Source organism: Merops nubicus, unplaced genomic scaffold (genome assembly GCF_000691845.1).
Source record: "Merops nubicus isolate BGI_N331 unplaced genomic scaffold, ASM69184v1 scaffold3677, whole genome shotgun sequence".
NCBI classification, from domain to species: domain Eukaryota; kingdom Metazoa; phylum Chordata; class Aves; order Coraciiformes; family Meropidae; genus Merops; species Merops nubicus.
In genome coordinates, this window is record NW_008622717.1 from 1 (window position 1) to 23059 (window position 23059).

General features: G+C 43.0%; 1 protein-coding gene across 1 annotated transcript; it reads left to right on the forward strand.

The window, feature by feature from the left end:
• The first annotated feature begins 20 nt into the window (after positions 1-20).
• Positions 21-22696, forward strand: RAB20 (RAB20, member RAS oncogene family). The gene is made up of 2 exons (XM_008944893.1): positions 21-150; positions 22173-22696. The coding sequence occupies exons 1-2, from the start codon at positions 21-23 to the stop codon at positions 22694-22696; spliced, it is 654 nt and encodes a 217-aa protein (XP_008943141.1).
• Positions 22697-23059: the final 363 nt, after the last annotated feature.

Here is a 23059-nt window from a genome sequence, read left to right on the forward strand (position 1 = left end):
AGGTCGTGCTGCTGGGGGACATGAACGTGGGTAAGACCTCCCTGCTGCACCGCTACATGGAGAGGAGCTTCCAGGAGACCGTCAGCACGGTCGGCGGCGCCTTCTACCTGAAGCAGTGGGGGCCCTACAACATCTCCATCTGGGACACGGCAGGGGAGGACCCCCTGGCCGGCAAACGCCGGGAAGGGCCTCCCAGAACCCCGCGGAGGCTCCGGTGCTTGAGGGGAGAGCTGGGTCGGGGGACCCCGGTGGGGAACCCCGCTCTGTCCCTCCTGGCCGAAACCCTCCCTGGGCTCCCGGTGCTTCGCGAGTCGGCCAAAACGAATGGTTTGGCAGCGGGATAAAGTCGGTGAAGAAACCTTTTTTTTGACGGGCCAAAGGAGCTTTACAACCGCTCATCTGCAGTATTTTTGGAGCTGCTTTGTAAAACGTGGACGTAGAGGCCCGTTTGCCTTCTTTTGGGCTGCAGACCCAGAGGAGCAGTTTGTGGTCTCGATGATAGGAATATCTTTCTCTTGGTCAGTGGGTCAGGAAGCTCTGCTCTGTCATCCAGGGGGTCAGCCTGCCCTGGAGAAGGAGGTCTCTGAACATTCTTGCCTGTTGAGTTGCTCGTGGGAGAAATCTCTTTTTCAGTATTTTTCTTGTTTCCACGTTTAGCTGAATTTAAAAATAAAAGGTGTTGGTGGCAATGTGAAGAAGGCAGATGATATATTGTGAAATTTGGGGAGCTGCAGCCTCGTGCAGTGTTGCAGTTTCCTCTGGATGACGTTTGGGAGAGAAGTTCATTTGCTCTGTCACTTCGTGTCACAATCTAGTCCAAACTGGCTTTTCCTGCATCAGGACTGGAGAAGGAGGAAGAGGAGAATGAAACTGCCAAGAAGTTATGCAGAAGCACTTTTTGGAGGGGGCAGGAGATGTTAGCTTCTTGCATTTCTCAATCTATTCCTGTGATGAAAGCTTGCTAACGATGGCCCTGCTTTAAATGTATTTTCTATGTCCTTTGCAGTGTTTTAAAACAAAATTCTATTTTAGAATTTATGTACTTTGCTGTAAAGAGTCTCTTGAGGGGAACTGCTGCTTGTTCTAGTAAGCCAGACCCATGTTGGTGATTAGCAGTGGGCTTTGTTTCCACAGAAGAATTACCTTGGTGAGATTGTTCTTTGGTAATTTCCCTTATGCCTTTCTGCTTTCTTTAAAATAAGTCCCTCCCAGGCTTTGCCTTATGGTTTTAGAGCCCTTTTATCCATTATTTATACTTACTGCAGTATTTTACTCAGTGTTGTGTGGAATCTGGAAGGCTCCAGAGGTGTCCTCCATCTGTCAGGTGAAGCACCCAGGCAATACCTGTCTTGGGGCAACACAGGCCTTCAGAGCTCGTTGTCTTCCAAGCAGCCAGAGTTCCCTCTGCACCCTGGAGCTGGGCCACTGCTGGTGCTGCTGCCTGTGGAGCACCACAGCAGAATCTTCCACTGCTTCCTGAGTCTCAGCAGGACTCCAGGAGCAGGTTTGCTGGAGCTCTGGTTGCAGAGCAACAGTTGACAAGCGTTGTTGTAGTGAGGGTAGCATGACACATCTTCCTGGCTCTTCTCTGTTGTTGGAGTTGTTATCAAGCTTAGATTTCCCAGCCCTTGAATTTTGGAGGCAGGTGTGGACTCTTGCACTGTCTCCCTGTTGACTCGTGCTCCTGTAGAATGATGGAAGGTGCCAAGACAGGGCTAGACTGTGTTGAGGCCTGTGGGCTTTGGCTTCATGATGTTTCCTGTTCATCTTCTAAGAAATAGCAGCTCCTAGGGCACTTTTATGCTTTCTCCAGGTGAAAAAGGAAGGGACCCTGTGGACACTGCAGCTGTGCTGTTAAGAAGGGGATTCAAAAGCCTGTGTTGTTTTGGGGTTTGTTTTGGGGCTGGTTTGTTTTCATTTGTCTGGACCTTATGCTTTTGGGGGTCACAGCACGTCTACAGTCCTTAGTCTGTGGCTCTTATCTCTCTCTGACACTGTCTTATCTCTACCAGGTGAGTATCAAGTAAGCCTGAAATTGTTTTAGTGAGGGTGAGTTTAAAATTTAGCTCTTTAGCCTGTTTATTAACCTGCCCATTGCTCACTGCTGAGTTCTGGTGAAGAGGATACAGATACCTCAAACACAGAGATATTGTTTTCTCTCTGTGTGCATAGATCTGGAGGGGAATCCAGAAAGAAATGATCACCCAGATTAAAAATCCTTTAGCACAAATATATGACAAAAGTAGGGCTCAGTGTTTTGCACCCATCTTCCCTGCCTAAATCCTGAGTGCCAGCTGAAGTTGTCTTAATACCCCAGTAGTACTCCACAGAATATAGCATGTAGAAAAATGGAAGAACCTGCCTAGAAAACAAGGGGTTGCCTGGGAGTATCCACTACACTGATACTCTTGAAAAATACACAGTTATTCAGGGTTAACTGCAGTCCATGTTCTGGTTTATACTTTTTAGTTGATGTTATGTTTAGCCTATGAATCTGTTTATTTTGGGTTTTGCTCCTCAGCCTTATTTTGGGGACTGTTATCTCCATAAAACCCCTTATATTTTACTCTCAGTTCAGTCTGGATGTTTTTGGTTACTTTGGTGTGGCTTAGGCAGTTGGCTGTGACAGTGTAAATCTCAATGCACTGAATCTTCACTCCTGTAATACAGAGTTTTGTTTTTACAAGATTAGACTTCACTAATAGATGAATGTATCTGCAGCAGCTCTGATGGAGCAGAAGTTAAATGTGTGTGGATATTACTACTGCAGGAGTTTAATTGCCCATCTTCTGAATTATTTAAAGGATGTGTCATTTTTACTCATCACTCTGTTGTTCTTGCATTCCATCTCACTCTGTTATTCAGAGAAAAACCCCACATTTTTTTCCAGGAAGAATTAAATTTGCTTTCTAAAGTGCTTAAAATGTCTGTTTCTGTGTTATCACTCAGTCAATCACAGCAGCACACACCTGACCTGTCCCTACTGAGTTAGGTCTGAAGTGAGAAGCAGTTTTTCTAGGGAGGGCCCTTCTCCTGGCTGTACATTCACACCCCTGTTATCTTGGAAAAATCAGCTGCTTAGTCTAGTCTAAATCCTTCATATTCTTATCTGCAAGCCATGTAAAATGGGTGTGCAGAAGTTGTCAGGCTTGATTTTTTTTTCTTTATGTAAATGCTTACAGCAAATTATTCAACATTTCCAGTTTTCTCATCTCATTATTATGAACAAAGTGACTTGGAAATTGCATTCAACTCAAGGAACCCAGCCACAGATGGAAGAATATTTGGGTGAAGTACCATATGCTTGCCATGTTTTTATGCTCTTTTTTTTTCCTAGCCATCTGCTTTTGACTGTGTCTCCCTTGTCAGAGGCTTGGCTAGATGGTCTTGTGGCTGATGTTGTAGTCTTGGTGCAGGGAAATATTTATTTATTCTTCATATTTGGCTACTGAAATTGATATTTGGTTTCTCTTTGGACCAAGGGACATCAGCAACAGCAGCAGAGAGAAGAATCTTCTTACATGAAGGTGTTGGAAGTTGGAGACTTGGGTTGTCAAAGCTCTGTGTGTGTGTGTTTATATATATATATATTTTTCTATAATTTTTAATGGAGATTTTTTATATATCTATCTCCTAGGCAGTGCTGACAGCAGCTGTGGAGTGAAGCAGAACTTCCTGCTGGGTGTTGATGGCAGGCAGCTCAGAGTGAGCAGCAGGCTCTGATATCAGGCAGTGCAAACACATCCTGAAGTTCTGAGGTCCTGCTCCCCCTTTAAGCCTGGAATACTAATGCATGGAGGCTGCAGCTGACAATGTTATGAGGCTCTTTTGTAGGTTCAGGCAGATTTTCTGAATGCCTTTGTATTTGAAAAGGAAAAACTTGTTTATGGGTTAGATTTCAGTCTCTTTAGGTTGACATTTGTTCCTCTGACAGCTTGATGCCCCCAGCAGCAAGGTTTCTTAATTCTTAGTAGTGATGTCCCCTGTGTGGCTGGCTTAGTAGCAGAGCAGCAAGCTGGTAAGTTAATGACAAGTATTTAATAAAGTTCACTTCATGATCCTTGTGTTTTAAGAAAGAGGCTGGGTTTTGAACTTACCAACAGACACTCATGCAGCATTATAAAGGAAAATATCAAGGAAAAGGCAAACTTGACTTCTCTTCATCTTCAGCTAGCTGTCTGCCTGCAAGAATTGATTTGGCTGTTTTCTTCTGTGAATATTCAGCTATCAGGTCATATTTTGACAACCTCAACCCCTTTATTTTATACCTGCAGATTGGGTTTTTTTGGTGACTTTTCACTTGTCAGAGATGGCACAGGCAAAGGAGATAAACATAGCCTGGGAAAGGCTTTTCCCTGGCTTGGGTCAACCACAGTTTATCTGTGTAATGAATGCTTACATCTCTCTTGCCTGGTTTGCTCCTGTCTGGTGGATTGGTGCTGATGAGCCATGTGTGGGTGGCTCATCACAGTTTCTGCTCTCTGTGCCCAGGGTTTCACTGGCAGCAGGGCAGGCCTGTGCTGGGCTGTCTTGAGCTAGGGGTGAGAGTTCAGCTGGTGACAAGTTAGGTTACTTATGCTTAGGCTTGGAGGTTCCTCACTGGATTTATCTGTGTTGATGTACACTTCTTTCTGCACAGTGTTTTTCTCCTGGAAAGGGAGGGACCCAGCCAGGTTCCCAGGGGAGATTTGGGGTGGGGTGTGACTCCATTCTTGGAGCATGAGTTCAGCCCAGGTAGGCTCATTTCCCTCATGCCCTGCAGGCAAACGTTCCCCTGTGTGCTGAGCATACACAGCTAGGCTTAGGCAGGGAGGAAGCCTCATCCTCCATCCTACTGAACCAGAGCAAAGAGAGCAGGGTTAAGTGGTGTATTTTCCTCCCAAGTGAAGGCTGGTGCAGCTGGCTGCTCTGGGGTTCTGCTGGGTTTGACTTCTGGAAGTAGAGGAGTACAACAGGGGAAGAGAAGCTGCAGATGGCTGGGGAAGGTAGTCAGAGTGAAAGAGGGCTCTGAGGCATGTCAGAGACCCTTTCTGAACCCAGGGCAGAAGTTTGGGCTGGATGTTGCTGAATGTGTGATGAGGAATCTTTAACTGAGGAGGCTGATGGTTGGGAAGGTTTAGGAAACACCATCTCAAAAAGCCTCTTGGACAGCAGGGACCATTTAGTGAGGAATCGAGTGTGCATCTGTGCTCAAGAAGTGGGAACTTGACAGCATAGGGGATGGAAATTATAGAGAATAAAGTGCCAAATGTTTGTTGTTGGGGAATTATGGCTTGGGGTGAGCTGCCACCAAAAGGCTTTAGGTTTTTTTTTGCCTTTGGGAGGATGATCCTGCAGAACATGTTGGCCTCTGTGTGTTAGTAATTCATAATTGTATGTGAAATAAGGACAGCTGAGGACCAGTGCCTCATACATAAAGAGTGTGGCTTCCTTGGGATTACTCTGTATGGTTTTAGTCCTCACATCTTGAAAAGGAAATTGTGAGAGCAGAGTTCAAAGGGATGGTGGGGCTAGCTGCTGAGGAAAAACACTTGTGTGCTTGGGGAGCACCCCAGAAGAGAGCTCACTCTGGAGGCTCTCTGTGTAACACCTCTGAAGCAGGTTTGGAGGCAGGAATAAAGGCTCAGCTTTAGACTATCCCCAGAAGCATGGAAGAGCAGAGTAACTTGGGAAGTGATTAAAAATGGGAAGAAATAATGAATTATCTGAATAAAGTCCTGGAGGCAGTTCTGGTTTTTTTTTGCATCCCACAACTTAAAAAACCAATACACAAATCAAGTGAGAGGTAGCAAAAGAAAGTGCTTTTGTGTGCAAATGAAGGAAAAAATATGGAAATACCTTTTCAGAGTGATTTGTGGAAAATACACATCAAAAAAGAAACAGGAGATGCAAGACTTTATTTATTCAGCTGTGGCTAACTCACTTTATTGAAGGAGTTTTGTTTCTAATGTGTAATTCTGCTACAGCTCTTGGGGAGGGTGAGCCACTTGGTTGAGTACTTGATCCAGGCCAAGATTATGTCTTTGTCTAGTCTCTGGTGCATGGCCCATGTCCTTGTTTTTCTGTGAAAATTTTACTTTTTGGCCTGGGTTGATAGAGCTGAGTTTGTACAAGTCCTCATACAACTGATTGGAGATTTCTGACACCCAGGTTTTAAAGCCACAGATCCTAAGCTGGAGTGATACAGAGAATCTTCACAGTAAAGAGTTTATACCTTTGGCATTTCATCCTTTCTTCCCCATTTACTGAAAGAAGAGGTGTCTTTCCTAGATATCCCTGTCAGAATTGACAGCTGCAAGGGCACTTTGTGTTGTCTCTGCTTTGTGGCAGTACTGAAAACATTTGAGAGAGGGAGGAATGAATAAGAGAAAGGGTTAGTCAAACAGTGTAAATGCAGTGGCAGAGTTTCTGTCAAAATTCATCTTCCTGGTGGATTGGGAGCAGGTGGGAGAAACAGCAGAAGATTTCAGAAGGGAATCCCAAGAACTGGATTATTCACTCCAGTAAAACTGGTCTCCTAGTAGTGTATGTGCAAAGACATAAGTGTTCTGTGCAAGACAGCAAGTTATTCATGCCCTGTTGCCTTCTGCACTTGGAGTACTGGTGAAATGTGTACATAAAATGACCTAAGAATGTGTACCTAAGAATTAATGACCTCAGAATGTGCCCTTAAGAAACAACCACTCTTCCAACAGTTTGGGCATGAGGGTGAAAACGTGGGGACAGGGTGGGATGCTTTTTTCCCCAGCAGTTTTCTCTTTGTCTGAGTCAAGAGTGTTGTGCAGCACAGGAGAAGCTTCCTGAGGTGTGACATGGGGATGGATGTGTGCAGAGGAACTCGTGGTGACTCAGTTCTGGTTATTTCTGGGGTGCCAGGCACGTTGAGTAATGAAAAAAGAAAAGCTGCTTAAAATGAATACTGGATGTTTAGGTGCCTGAACTTTGGCAGCCTGGGCTGTGATGTCTTTTTCTATTGACTATGCAATGAAATTTTACTCTTTCAGAAGGAAGGTGACAGTGGGTGTTGAAAAGACAAGCACAGGGCAGGTAACTAGCTGTTAGCTGTGTGGTTTTACAGTTATTTCTTTGAGCTCTCATGGCAAGTACTTTTGTTTTATCTCACATGTGTATGCACACTATAGTGCACAAAAATCCAAGCCAGGGAGACTTGCAGTCAGCCTCACAGTGCCTTGGCTGAGCTGCTCCTGATGCTTAGGAGAGTTTAGGTATCTTTCCTTCACAATGCAATCTCATCTTATATCACATGAGCTGTTTGCTTTGCTACAATTACTCTGTCATGTTGAAGCCATGTGAGCTTCCAAGTGATTTCTCCTGTGGCAGCTTTTCAGCCCTGAACTGAAGGTAGGTACACTTTGTAATTCCTCAGCTGAGTCACGTTGTACTGTTGCAAAATATCCAAACAAGTAACCTTTGTTTGGGTCTCTGTCAAGAAAGACTCTCAGTCTGCAGTGGCTACGTTTGGAGCCATGAAAAACTGTGGAACAAGAAGAGTCCTTTTCTTTTCCCAAGTCTGAATGATTTGCTTTCTTTCAGGTGAAGTCTGGGTAGAACATCCTTGGATTGGGTCAAAAGGCATCAGAGGTGTGATAGATTCCTTTTCCTGCACCAGCCATGTTAGCTCTAACTTCATATGCAGGATTTGAAGATATGCCTAAGAAAAGAGATTTGAACTTGGTGAGAGAACTTGAGAACTTAACATTGGTTTTTAAAGGGAGATAGATGATCAGTTGTGGCTTTGAATTTTCTATCTGTCCATCTCTTGGGAAGCAGACTAGAATTAAGTTGGCTTTACATGGGCCACCAAGGAGCCATTCATGAAAGGACTCAGCTGACAGCCTAAAGACCTGTGTGAAGTTGTATTTATTCCTATTTATAGAGAAAGCAAAAAGAGGAAAATGTGTATTTGAGCCTTTGCCTTTTCACCAATTCCACTGGAGCAAAACCACATTTCAGTCAGGTTTGTAGTGTGGTTGAAACTTAGTGTACAGAACTCCAGGAGGAAAGAGGCTTAAAACTTAAACTACTCAAACAGGCCAATGTTTTATTCTGAGTTAAAGCTTCTGTGCTTTTAGGTTCTTTCTGTTCTGCCCTTTCACAAATTCTCTTTTTGTTCTTGCTTTTTTTCTGTCATGAAGATACCTCATCATATCCTCAGCTATGCAGAATGCCTCATTTTTCATTTTTTTTCTAATCTACAGGTTAATGAATTGAAGATGGGAATAAATTTGTGCCATAATGATTAAATGATGTACTCTTCCTTGTTGCCTCAGCCTCTCCTGTTGATCCACTGACTTTTTTTCTTTAATCTGTTGTGTGATTTGATATTCTTAACCACTGTTCTTATACTTCTGGAAATTCCTATGAAATACAGAGAAAAGATCCTGTCCAGCTGCTCTTTTACACTTAATTTAAAGGTAATGGTATTCAATACAGCTGAAACAGCAGGACATTGCTCTTCTACATTCTGTAGCTGATGACTGCTTGGGAATTTTTATTCATCTCTAATATTCAACCATAGATATTTAAATATTTGAGATTTTTTTTCTTGATTCTATCTTATCATTATCAAGGCAAGAGAAATTAATGTCTAGTACACTTCGTGAAGAATGGGAAGCAAAAATTAGGTAGATTGAAATAGATGCTGGTCCTTGGCTGGGTCACTCTACATGGAGTCAACCCAATTTTGAGTCCTTAAGCTCATGTTCCAAACCCACTCAGTGACAGAAGTATAAAAACACACATGTGTGGTGGTGTGCCCTGGTTGGAATGACCTTCAGTTGAGTTCCTGCTCCCTGCTTCCTTCTCCCCAAGGGCTTTGGACTGACTGACTTCCCTTTCTGGCTGTGCAGGTTGCTTCAGAGGTGGACTGAGGCTTCATGCAGTTAGGTTGTGGAAGTCCTCAGATGTTCATTTGCTTTTCTTCATAGTGGAGTCTGTGATCTGGACAGATCAATCTGTTGCTCTCATTTTAATTGCTGAAGTTAGAAATAAGGCTCTCAGTTATAGTTTAGAAGTTGGTTTTTTTGTTTGTTTATTGGTTTCCATTTTCTCTCTCTTTCAAAAAAAAGGCAAAGATTTTGGTTCATTCAGAAAAGAGAGAAATGACCAGAATCTGTAGTCATTCCTAGTTAACTGAAGAAAAGAAAAAGCCTTCTGTAGTTCCAAACTTCATAAAAGGCATCATCAACTCTTCTGGGTGGCTGCAAGTGAGACTTGGGTGTTTTAAAACAAAACTGCAAAACCCTGCTGGTATAATAAGAGTGATTTTTATTTTACTTTTTTTTTCCCCACCCATTGTTCCAGGCTGTTGCATATTTAAAAAGTAAACCTTTGATTTTTTGAAACTGCAAATGTCTCAAGCTGCTTGGCTCCTCCATCCCCCACTGGTACATGATAACTTCTTACTTTTAGGAGGAGGAACAAACACTCCTATCTCCACTGTCTTTAGGGCAAGAGACTTCCCTCCCCCAGCAGATAGCTTTGTATCACGTTCACACTGTTTCCCTTTCCACATTGCTCTTTGTCACTTGTTCTGTGTAGAAAGTTCAGCACTGAGATGTTTGTTTTTTAGTGGTACTCTTTGTGCTAGGCTGGAGAACGTTGATGAGGTCAGATCAATTTTTACCATGCCTGTTTTGTGGTTTTAATTTCTTTAATCCTCAACTTAATGCCTCTAAACAGTGAATACTAAATATGCTTTTAAGAGTGTAGGCAGAGAAACCAGAAGTGGAATTAAAAGGGAGAAGTAGAAATGTAAAAGCCATGGGTGTTCATCTTAGCCAGGGCAGGGTCTTAAAACCTGCTTGGTTCTGAAAACCTGCTTGGTTTTGAAAACCTGCTTGGTTCTGAAAACCAGCCTGTGATAAAATGACCTGGCTGAGGTGAACAAGTTCTAAGTGAATTTCTGTAAAACCTGAGGTAGCAGCTGAATGTCTGGCACAACCTCCCCCTTCTGGCACTTGCTGGAGGCTGCCCACCAGCTCACCAGAACCTCCTCCTGCTTTTGACAGATAGCAGCTCTCCAGAAACACCCTGTGAAGGAGACTTCAGCTGATTAGAGACTGGTGGTGATGGGTAAAGAGTAGAAGCAGTTATTTCCTTGAGGATACACTGGAAATGGTTGAGTTGCATGGGTTTTTAGTTGAGATCTGCCTCTGAATGAAGTGATGTTGAAAGAAATGATAAAAATATCTTTTGAGTGGGCCTAGGTTTATGTCCTACTTTATTAATAGGGTTTTTCTTAAAAAATAGATTTTTCATTCCATTTGCAAGCTCCATGGCCTTTACTGATAGCCATCTAGCAATATTTTTCAAACTGCTAGTGAAGGCTGGTTTAAAGTTAAATCCAGTGTTACAAACAATGAGCCAGCATATAGTTAACTGCTACAGCTGAGGTCCACTTCACCAGAAGACAGTTTAACCTTAAATAAGAGGCATTTCCCAAGCATGTGCTGGGGCAAACCATCAACCTGCTGTTGATGGGATACCCATAGCTTCCTAAAATGTTTCAGACAGCTCTGTGTTACTCGTGATGTGTGCAAGGATCATTTCTGCTTTGTGAAACACGTGACACAAGAAGGTCACTCCTGCCAAGCCAACCTGCCATCTCTTAAATTCTTCTTTGGTGAGAGCTGGTCTCTGTTTTTCAGAACAGGAATGCTGTGATTTGTAGACACTTTATATGTTTTTCCAGTGGTGAATAGTGCTGGCCACCAGCATTCAGCTGCTGATCTGCAAAAGCTGCTCTTCTGCAAGTATTTCTAGGCCTCCTCTTCTGCCATCCACTCCTGGAAAGGGAGTAAGGTAAAAGATGTATGGAAATAGTGCTTGAGGTAAAAAGATCTATGGAAATTGTGCTTGAGGGTAATAATGTAGGCTTAGTAATTAACTTTATCTCCTAAAGGAACCATGACCAATCTAGTTGGGTCCCTCTCTCTACCTTGGCTTCCAGCAGCTGGACTGAACAAATTTGTGCTGTAGATTGTGTTCTTGTGTGACTCTCCTGGGGTGGGTGTGCTGAAAAGTTTATAGGTGATGGTTTGGTTTCCTAGAGTTGGGAAGGAGGCATTTGAAGACTGAGGAGGTGGGAGGCAAAAATATGTGTAATGGGTTTGGGGTTAAAGTGGTTATATGGGAAAAGAATAATGTGTTTAATAGATTAAACTTAATTTTAAATTAACTTAATTCAAAGAGGATAAGGAATCAGTAAGGAGGAACTATTTTTCCTCTCTAAAATGTCACTGCCCTTAATTATGATGTTCATTAAGTTCATGGCATTTCCTTGCTCAAACAATGATATGGTATGGAGTATATAGTTCTGCAAAAATACCTGTGGGGATTTTTTTATCTGAAAAAAAGAAGTTGTAAAGAGATCTCTAAAGCAAAAGCCAAGTATCTAATGAGGAAGTTAAAAAAACCTAAGTAAACTCAAAACAGGAATAAAAATGGGTAAAAACAGGAATAAAAATGAATAAAAACAGGAAGCATTTCTCCTCTGTGGGTAGTGGGCAGCCACTGGGTGGAGGAATGCCTGACAAGTGGCAGCATTTCAGAGTGCATATGGAGGTAGATTTAGGAGGGCAATCTCAATTAACCCTACCCAGCTCTGGATTGATTTCTTTTTTTTTATTTTTCTTTTAAATCCAGCACCTGTATCAATGTTTGCTTGGGTAAATTGGAAGCAAACTTCACTTGCCAGCTCCTTATAGAGCAATATAAACCATCCAGTGACCTCCTGGCCTCACAGTGCCAGTCAGGCTGTGCTAAAATACACCAAGCCTTGCATTCCTCTCTGAGCTAAGGACCTGCTCCTAGGTTTGGAGAGCAAACTTTGGGAGGGAGTGTGAGCTTTGAAGAGCTCTTTTCTGAGTGCCACTGAGGGTAAGGACTTGGGAACAGCTTCTGCTCAGCAACTGTGCAGAGAAGTGGGTTCATCTGCAGTTCTTGTTCCCCTGTGGGAAGGAATTGTAAATGTAAAGAAAAAAAATACCAGTTTTTCAGGTAGTGGAAAGAAAAAACAGCTGCTTTTGGAACTTATCCCATGGAAATGAAATTGCTTTTCTGTAAGGAGGGCTTTTTTTTTTTGAGATGATGGATTGTTCCAGCAACCAGAAGGTTTCTTGCACAACCCAGAGGAGGTCTCAGACAGGTGAGGGTGTCTCACATCCCCATCCTGTGACTGGCCCCTTTGTTACCCACTGCTGAGCACTCTTTGACCTGTCAGGCTCTGCTGCTGCAGTGAAGTGCTCAGTGCTGTTGCTTCCTGCAGCACTCTTCCAAAGTAAATCCAAAGAGTTGGGGCTTTTTTTCCCCCCTCATGCTTTGCTTCCAGTCGTATTTTCCCTTAAGAAGATAATCTGCCAAATGATCATTTCTTTTCAAGGAGCCATTTAAAGTTGTCTTTTTAAACACAAAGCTTCAAAGAATTTTTTCCTCAATGCCTACATCTCAGATTTTAATTGCTAAATTTTCATTTTGGTACAGGCATGCCAGAGCTTCATAAATTTAACTCTCAAGCACCCTGCCACTCTTTCTTTTCAGTAGAGATATGTTGGTGCTTGATTTCAGCTGGAGTTCTGGTGGAGCTCATAGACAGGATGAGAACATCCCATAAACCTGGCATGCCTTCAGTTTCTTTTGCCAGACTTCAGTGTTTAGCTAAAACATCTTCCTACATATCTGTGAGGTTTCAGTGGGAAATGGGAAAATGCTGTTGGTTTTTTTCAGTCACTAAAGATGGGCTTGCTGGTGGCACCAAGGTCAATCCTGTTTGTCTTCTACAAGGCACTGCCCTTTCAGGCAGTTGATAATGTGTACTGCTTGAAGCTCCTAGGGCTATTTCCTTCTCTTAAAAATACAGTACATCAAGAGAACTAAATAAAATGGGTGGTTTAAAAAAAAAAAATAAGGCTTATCTAGCTAAATGAAAAAGTTGTTCAGGATTGTAGAGGTGTCAGTGGGATCTTCAGCTCCAAATAGGTGGTTGGGGTTTTTTTTGCAGGTCTAGCCAGATTTGTGGGGTTTTATTTTGTTGGCAAAAACATCCTAGGTAGTGTGGTTAGGAGCTTTTTTTTCTGTGTAATGCTTGGTGTTACTAGGCATAATATGATTGAATTTGTGACTTGGAATAGAAAGCATGTTTGTGGAGTAAAACTGGTCTATTGGATCTTTGGCTGAAATGAAAATTCTTGTGAATTTAGAAGCTCAGGCTTAATTTCATTATTACAATGGTAAGTGTTGATTTATTCTTGTCAACAAAAAAAATATAATTTTGCATTTATGCAACAGAACAAATTCCAGGTACTCTTTTTGTCCCAGAGAAGCTGAAAATAGTTGATGGGCTCAGTCTTGCACATAACAGGGGATCTTCTCTGATAGTATTTCTTCCCTTTTACTTAGGAGTTGTGCAGCTCCTTTGTTTGGGGAAGGCATTGCTAGCTGTAAGCACCAGGAATATGTATTTAGTCAAAGACACTCAGCTCACAAGTCTCTTCATAAAAAAGGTGCTTGCAGATAGAGGTATGCAGACTAAACATGTGTAGAGACCACAAATGAAGAGAGAGAAAGGTATGAAGTGTAAGTAACAGGTTAAACTACATTCATTTTGGCAAGAGTGAGTATGAAAGAAGGCCTGACAAGAAGGAGGTTAAATCACACAGAAGACCTTTTAGGGAGGGATGTAGAGTTTTTGTGGGTTTTAAGGAATGTAGTGGTTTTAAGCTTGGAGTTTGGGGTTTGTGTTTTTTGAAGAGGATACTTCATCAAGTTTAACATCTATCATAATTCAGAGTCTGAAAGCTGAATTACAGCAAGCTAATTTGTGGGATATCAACTTCTTTTTCTTTGGCTGCTTTGTGTGATACAAATTCCTCAGTCACAAGACGAGGGCTGAGTGAAATTCTGTCATCTTTATTACAGAGGAGATCAGCCTCCAATGAGGATTACAACTGATCTCTGCCCTTGCTCTCTGAATTTCTTTTTGCCTTTTATTTTTCCTGCTCCTCTCCCACATTAACTTATCACCCCCTTCCTTTAAATCATGCCCAACAGGTCTGTTTTGGGGTACCAGTAATGGGGGTCTTCACTGCCACTGATGGGATGAAAATTGACAAAGGATGAAAAACATTTCTGGGAATATTTAAACTAGCTCAAGACTGAGGAATACAGGATTTGACCAGATGACTGAGGGTTGTGTATTACAGTTGAGATGCAAGTGAGGAGGTTTCATTTGCAGTAACCAGCTTTTTTGGACCCCTCTGTGACTCAGCATGCTCTGCAGGATGTAACAACAGATTATCAGCACCAGCAGAAGCTGCTGGGCATCTGCTTTCAGTTCAGTTGCCTTTAGGAAGTGAAGCTTTTACTCAAAAGCACATTTCTCCATGAACTATCACCCTGCTAACTGTCAAAAAACCAGCAATATTTTTACCCATGTTTCAGCTGTGGGTTCTGTAAAGGTGTGCTGTGAATTAAGCCTATATGTCTTTGGAGTCATTTCTTCAGCACAGCAGAGAAATGTTGTGACCAGACAGTTATTTTGGAGCTTCTACCAGCACATGCCCAGAAAGATAATGTTGTTGGGGGATATGAAACAAAACTAACTGCATAGCAAAAATCCCCATTTTTTTCCCCCTTTTTGCCACTTCTGCCAAACAGGTTTTTGTGTGTTGAAGAAAAATGTATCTGAAGCCTCTCCACGTAAAGCTCAGATGATCCTGTAGATCATTAACTATATCTTGCAGAGTCTGGCATGTGATGCACAGTACACCAAGCTGATTTTATTCTTGCATAACCTCTCAGCCTGTTATTTGTCCTAACAATGAAAGGCCCATTGAAATGATCTTTGGAAGGATTGTTTTGTGGGAATTGTGCCAGAAGCATCACTTTGGAATGGTCATTGAGTTGGTGCTTTAATAGCCATCAAGGTGTTGGTTGGAACTCCTTGAGCTGTTGGTACAGTTCAGGTGTGCTGAGGGAAAGCTGTTTTTGGAAGGTGTAGGGGCACGATGGGGGTTGTTCTCCCAGTTGGTCATGGCTGTCTTGAGTGAGTGGTGCTATAATCCCCCTGAGTCTGTGTAGCAAAATGAGGAAGAAAAGGAAACACAGAGCCAAAATATAGTTTAGAGTGCTTTTTATTGATTAAAACCATAAAAGCAGAAGCAGAGTAATAATAGTTGCTGCTGTTGTTTATTCTAGCTGGCTGGTAAGGTGACTCTTCTTTTGAAAATACTTGTAAGCTAGAAATAAGCTTGAATCTGTAAAAAACCCCACTATTAGCAAAGCTACTGATTATTTTAAAGGAAGTCTCAGCTTTCAGAAAGTAGGTGATGTGGCAACAATTTTGTGGTAAAATCTTTTACCTACTTCATATTTTTTATCATTGAAACATGTCCTGCAAGCCTGATGTGGAGTATCAGTTATATCTTAGTCATATTTAAAGGGGAAAAGAAATAAGTAGGCTAAAAGAAGTCTGGATATAGATTTTTCATTAAATTTATTAGTATTCCTAGTTAGAGTGTAGTGGAATTTCCATTTCTGGTAGGTTGGCACCTCTTTTTTCTTTATTACAGATACCTGCTAGTGATCCTCTTGCTTGCAAAGATGCTGAATTTGTTCCTTTCCCAGCCATGCTTGGTGGTTACAACTGAAAAAACTGAATTCATATGTCACCTTTTGTAGTAGAACAAGCAAAAATAGCAAACCCCAAAACCTCATACAGGATATAGTGTGGGGTGTTGGTTTTATTCTGGGTAGTTTGTGCTCTTTACAAACTCATCATTTTCCATCTTTGTCTTCCTTTCTGTATCTATTTCCATTGATGCCTTTTTTTTTGGTGAAATATAGTAGAGGGTGGTAATAAATAAATTCATTATTTGTTTTTAGTGCCCTTAACTAGAGCAGGGGAAGTCAGAGTGTGTTGCTTTCCTTCCTGAAGGCACCCTGGTAGTTGTGGTGTGGACCAGACTTGGAGGGAGTAGTCATCTGCTCTGGGCAGAATGCTAACAGCTCATTTAAATGCCTGAGAGGATGTTTGCTTTGTTGCATAAAGGAATGGAAATAAAGGCTGAGTTTTATTTTTTACCTTGCCTAATACATCAGAGGCAGAATCACCAGTAACAGGCCTTGATCATGCTAATAATTGCATCTGATTTTTCCTGAATGCTGTTGTAGTTTCTGTTCTTATTCCATGGAGACTCTATTAATATCTGTTAAATCCAGAGATATTTACACTCTTTTTAAACAGCATCATGATGGTTGGAAAGAACCTTTAACATCATCAAGTCCAACCATTCTCTAACTCCACTTCTACACCATAGCCCTGAGCACCCCATTTTTGTTTGTTTTTAAATGCATCCAGGAATGGTGATTCAACCACTTCCCTGGGCAGCCTGTTCCAGCCCTTGATAACCCTTTTGGTGTAGAAGTTTTTCCCAATTTCTAACCCAAACTGGATCACTGATGATGGTTTAGCTTTATCTCTCAGGATAAAAGCCATCCTGTGGTGCCATAGCTATAAATTTGGGATTATAGGGCCAAGGCATTTTCTGGTCCATCAAAATCTTTCTCTACCTCTAGTTAGATAACCAGTTGGATTTTATCAAGTAATTTGACTGTTTAGACAAAATCAGATCTATTAAATTGAATATTTTAATATTTCATGTCATTCTGTTCTATAATCCGCAGTAGAATTTAGGACTTGCCTCCATTTGAACATTGTGATCTCTGACCAAAGTTGTTCATTTCCTCTATTTATTGTAGCAGTGGTTTTGAATAACCCCCATTTTCTAAGGCCAGATCCAAGGGAATTTAAGTAATTCAAAGATAACAATTAGGCAGTGGGAAGGTTACAGTCTTCCCAGCAGTGGATTTTTGTGTCCAGGTGAAACATTTGTCAGTTGGGGTGTGGTATTTCTAGGGCAATAGTCAAAGCTGGCTGGAGGACGAGGCTGTTTGTGATTTCTCCTCTTGCCTGGTGAGCAGTGAATGATTGCTCCTGTTCCCATGGCTTCTATGCTCCTGCAGAGAGTTCAGGAGAGAGATCATCTCTTTTGCCATCTAAAATCCCCTTTTTTTTATGAGATATAGACACTTGACTTGGAAATTGGAAGAAGGTTGCATTGAGAAATGGAGCAGGCTTGTCCCAGTCACACATTACACTGGCCCTGCTTTCCTGAGTGACTGGTTTTGATGGTTTTTCTTTGCAGAGCTCTATTAAAGAATTTTTCTGTGTTTGTTGTTCCCTTAACCTATGTGGCTGTTATTTTCTCCTTCCATATGTAGCTCTTTCTACTTAAAACATGAAAGTGAAACCCTTTGGGTATTAACATCAGTACTTCCCTATGCTTATATTGTCTTCTGCTTTGGCCAAACATCCATATCTAATTCTAATAACTTAAATAGCTCCTGAAATAAGGCACAGTTCATACCTTCAATATTGTTTCATGTCAAAGTAATGAATATGAACAAAAGAAATGTCATCTTGATTTTTAGTAGAGCTAGAGGTCTGTTGCATTCTGAAACTTGAATATACACAAGAATATCCCATAATGTGGCATGGTGAATGTATAATTCATAACACCAGGTGAAGGTGGAGCCTAAAGGAACTCTCCAGTTGCTCAATTTTAGTTGTTTTTAGGGTTGAGGTTTTCTGGGGGTTGGTGGTGTGGAGTTTTGGTTGGTTTGTTAGTTTGTCCATTCCCCCCCAACCCCCTGCTGAGACCTTTCTTTTTACTGGGAGTTTTGTCTTCTTGTCTTGGAGGAAAACCCAATGTTGGCATTTTTCTAATGAACTGGGAAGTCAGATATTCAGATAACTTCTGGATCTGTAAAAATGGAGCTCTCCAGTGCTTTCTGACTCATTTGTTTCCACTAATTCCTACTTATGTTGTCCATGTTAATCATTAGGGATGGAGAGCTTTATTTTAATCCCCAAGTAACCACAGGCATAGTCTGCTTCATAATAAAGCTTCTGACTTCAAGGGAAATGTGATAAAGCCACCTAGAAGGTATAACTAACAGCCTTGACCAAGGCAGTGAAGGAAGAGCTCTGACCTCACCAGTGTCAAAACTTTACAGCCTGACTTGCTGCGGGCAGGAGAATTTTCCTGAAGCCTTCAGGGACCTTTATGGTCTGTTCTCTGGGAGTCAGTGTATATCTGGGGCTACGTGCAGAACCAGAAGCCTCAGCTCCTAGCAAAATCACTCCCCTCATGCCCTTTAAAGGGTCTCAGCTCTCCTGCTTTGTCTGCAGGCAGAAGGAGCTGCTGTCCTGGCAGAGGAGCTGCTCTGTCCCCTCTTGCTGTCACACAGATGCTCCCGCTGAGGGGACTCGAGAGCATCAGGGTCACACTTTGAACCTTCACCCCCTCTTGCTGAGTCCTCAGCTCTCATTCCTTCCTGATGCTGGTTTCTGTGCTGTGTCAGGGGTGTTACACTTTCTCTTTTCATTCCAGTTTAAGCCCTTTCCTTCGGGGGCAGCTCCTGTCTCTGTGCCTGCTCGAGTTCAGGCTCCCTCATGAAGGCAAAAGAGAATGTGAAAGGCAAAACTCAGCTGCTGCTTTGTGTTCAGTTTCCTCCACTGTTCACATTTCAACCCTGCTTAAATTACAGTCAAAATTGAAGGTACCTGGTTTATGGGCTGAGAACTGTCTGGATGCTTTTGCCCTCTTGTTCATTTTAGTGCACTGTCAGTGTGCTTCTGTTGCTTGCCTTCATTTTTCCACACTGCAGATTTACTTCAGGAATTCATAATTTAGGGCAGGTTCAGGCTGATATCAGAGTAAGGACAGTACTTTTTTTCAGTACTTTCAGGAAGACTTTTTTAGTGCTTTAGTATTGGTGCCATTTTATTCTCTCAAGACTTAAAGCAGCAGTCTGTTTTGTGTTCTTATTCCTGCTCAGCACTGAGATTTAAAACTTGCTCTTCAGGTAGAGACTTTCTTGAAGGAGTGTGTGGGAAGTTATGCTACTTAAGAAGCTGTGCTGAAAGCCTTTGAAGAGGTGGTAGGTAAGGAACATTCCAGTTTGGCTGGAGGAAATCTTTTGCTCTCATAAACATCAACAGCAGCCTCAGAGGCTATTTTGGCTACACCCCTAATGACAGCAGGGAGGAGAGCTCCAAGAAGGAGATGGGGGTCAGTGGGTCCCACAGCTAGGATCAGCCCCCTTTAAATCCAACCCTGCTTATTTATCAGGCCAGCCTCTTGCAGGGTCTGTTTTTCCTTTCTTTGAGTGTCTTATGAATTCTGTGGTGCTGATGTCCATTTGGATCAAAGTTATTAATTTATGTCAACCAGCAGAGGACTTTGAAAGTGCTCATTGGCTGCACTGCTCCCAAGTGGTTTCCTGAGGGCATCTCCAAGAGGATTTCATACAGTTGCTGAAGGAGCTTGTGGAAAGCTAATGGTGTTGCAGGTAGCAGTATGGCCATAGGGTTGTTAAAGATAAATAAGATAAAATAGAAGGATGGAAAAAAAATGAGTTGTGATTGCTTGGTGTTAAGAAATTTCTCTACCATTGTGCCTTTGTGGGTGGTTTGATTCTTCTTGCAGTTCCATTATTTGACAGCTCTCACACTCTTCCCTGTCACCTTTGGGTTTTTTTAAGGGGTGAAATTAATTCTTGGTTTCAGGGTTTACCATTTAATGTAGTTAATTGTTTAAAAGGTACATGGTTGGAGTGGACGAGGTGGGTCCAGAGACAGAAATAAGAGGCCATAAGAAGGGGGGTGGCTGTTCTGATGCAGGGAGTTTTTCACCCTAAAGTCTGATGCCATTTTCCCTGACACCGTGGGGACAGATACTACTTTAAATACTTCATGGAGTTTTGGTGTGTTTTCAGCATCTAGGCTTGTTCCAGAAGTAGTACAAGGAAAACTGCACTGCAAAAATAAGTGATGGATTTTTTCTGTGTGTAGATTGTGCTGTGTGGGCGAGTGAAACTCTCCATAATTCCTCTGACATAATTAAGCCCTTATGTAAGGAGAATTCTTCTTACTGTTTCTTTCCCCTTCTCAACAATATATCAGTTGTGGAAGTAGGCAGTTTGAAGTGAAGGGTGTAAAAGTGTGGTGGTTTCTATTCTGCTGTGCAAGGTTAGATGAGCATACAAATTCCCCCAAACAAGTCCTGGTATTGTTCCAGCCCTGGGCTGCAGCAGGGAATGGTTCTGGGCCCTGGGTTTTATGGCTGAGGCATCTCCAGTGGGAGCACGGGGGAGGATCTGTGTTCCATTGTGGTTTCCAGACTGCAGCATAATCAGGGTTCATATGGAAATAAAGTAGGTCATGGCACAAACTTCTGCTGAAAAATTGGGGACTTTTATAAACTCAGTTGCAGTGCAGCTGAAAGCACAGCCTTGAACATGAAATGAGAGGAACAAGTGTCCAAGCACTGACCTCCTGCCTCCCCTGAATCCCCCAACATACCCAAACAAGGCTATACCTCCTTATTTATTTATTTTACCCTCCTTTTTTTCCTACCTACCAGATCATGGGTTAAAGACTTTCCTGTGCTGGGGAATAACAAATTGGCAGTTAGACAAAATTGCACAGAAGCCATTTTCCATAAACTTCACCTAGTGTTTTTTCTGAACTCCATTCATTCAGCTTCTGATCTCTGCAAAGTCATTCAGCACTTCCTGCCAGTTACTCACTGGCATGATATTCACAGTGCATGATTTCTTGATGTGAAATCCTCATTTTCTATTTTGCCAGAAAGAGTAAATCCTTGTTCCTGGGTTAGTTTCTAAACCTTGGGCATGACTTTACAGACGTTTCTTCATATCCTTTTTCCCCCCCCATCATTCACTAGCCTGTGAGATCCCCCAATTTTTCTTCCTGCAAACTCTTTGCATACTTCTGATCATCCTCATCATCTTCCTTTTATACCTCTTCATAGTGTTGTACCTTGTTCTTGATCAAGTTTTGGGGAGCAGAGTGCATGTGTTACAGCAGGTTCTACACGTAGCCCATCTTTGGGGGAAGCTTCTTGGTAGGAGAGGAGAACACTGTCTGTGCTCTGCCTCCTTTCCCTTGGTCCCTTTGGAAGGACTGGAGAACATTGATTCCCAGAATTTAAAGAGTCAATTTTTTCTTCCAAGAAATGAATTTGAAGAATACCATGAAGGCTTAGCTGGAAGTGCTGGTAGATACTTGCTGGGTGATGAGGAGGGAGAAATACTTTGTTATTAACTGCTTGTTATGGAGTGATGGTCAGGACAACTTAGAATGCTCTGAAAATGTAGTTGGGGTTATTTTTGTTGTGTGTGTTTAGGACTCTAAAAAAAGTGTGAGTGCTTGTGGGCAGATGCAGATTGATACAGGCAGTGTTGAGTAAAGCCTTTTCCTGTAAGGCTGGTGTAGCAGAGAGCTGTGGATGTGTACTATGGGACTGAGTTGCTTACAAAATCCTTCAAAATCTAGGAAGAAATTCATTAGTGGCTTTGATACAGATTCCTGAGGATGTCTGGAGAAGAGAAGGCTCTGAGGTGACCTTATTGTGGCCTTCCAGTATCTTAGGGGGGCTACAAGAAAGCTGGGGAGGGACTTTTTAGGCTATTGGGTAACGACAGGACTAGGGGGAATGGGGCCAATCTGGCAGTGGGCAGATTCAGGCTGGATGTGAGGAAGAAGTTCTTCCCCAGGAGAGTGGTGAGACCCTGGGATGGGTTGCCCAGGGAGGGGGTTGAGGCCCCATCCCTGGGGGTCTTTAAGGCCAGGCTGGAGGAGGCTCTGGGCAGCCTGATCTAGTGGGAGGTGTCCCTGCTCATGGCAGAGGGGTTGGAACTGGGGGATCCTTGTGGTCCCTTCCAGCCCTGACAGATTCTGATCTGTTTTAGCAGAGGACTTTAGAGCCCTAATGGCTCAATGGTTGGACTTGCTGATCTTGGAGGTCCCTTCCAACCTAAAGGATTCTATGTACTGAATTTGTAGGAGTAGTGAGTCCTAGCAGAATGATGAAACTGTCAAACTTCTTTTTATTGTTTATAAATAGCACTGTTGCCCTCTGAAGGCAAAGCAGAAGGGGAAAAACTGAAATCCTCCCCATTTTTACTCGTGAAGTTGGGAGTTTGGGTGCTCTCTAAGCCAGACTCTGGCGCTGGGTTGATGACGTGGCTTCCAGCAGGCTGACCGCTTGTGTTTGATCCTTTGCCAGGCCGGGAGCAGTTCCACGGCCTGGGGTCCATGTACTGCAGAGGGGCAGCTGCTGTGATCCTCACCTACGACGTGAACAGCCCGCAGAGCCTGACAGAGCTGGAGGAGAGGTTCCTGGCCCTGACAGACAGCGCCAGCGCCGACTGCATCTTCGCCATCGTCGGCAACAAGGTCGACCTGGCCGAGGGCCGCGCCTCCCCCCCGGGGCAGAACAGGGCTGAGAAACCCCCTGCCAGCTCTGCCCCCAAGGGGCACAGACAAGTGCGGGCAGAAGATGCCATCGCCCTCTATAAAAAGATCCTGAAATACAAAATGCTGGAGGAGAAGGATGTCCCAGCAGCGGAGAAGATGTGCTTCGAGACCAGCGCCAAAACGGGCTACAAGGTGGACCAGCTCTTCGAAACTGTCTTTGAGATGGTGGTGCCCATCATCGTCAGGCAGAAAGCTGAGGGGCCACAGCAGACTGTGGACATCACGGACTACAAACCAGCCAAAAGAACAAAATCTGGTTGCTGTGCCTGAGCAGTTTGTGGTGGAAGAGGAGGAGAGGCTCCAGCTGGCCGAGGGGTAACGTGGCCTGCGGTTGACTGGCAAGCAACAAAATCAAGGCATAAATACTCAAATGGTATCTGCAAAAAAAAAACTCCAAGTCTGAGCCTTCTTGGGAAGCTCTGTGGATGAAAATGGGAGTGGGAGGGAAGTTCCAGAGGAAGACCTGCCAGGGTTGGTGGGCTCTGCAGACAAATGGTGCCTTCGTGCGACGGGCAGTGACAATCCTTGGGACAGTTTTGAAGGAGTCTGATTTTTAACAGCTCCCCATTCCACCTTGCATATAAATGATCTGTTGGTGTCCTTTTGACAGCTTTCACATGATTAGCATCTTTC

Bases quoted from the DNA above. Each gene is read 5' to 3' on its own strand.
- RAB20 (XM_008944893.1), top strand. From the start codon at position 21: ATGAACGTGGGTAAGACCTCCCTGCTGCACCGCTACATGGAGAGGAGC. The intron at 151-22,172 runs CAGGGGAGGACC...TTGATCCTTTGC, and splicing joins CATCTCCATCTGGGACACGG to CAGGCCGGGAGCAGTTCCAC.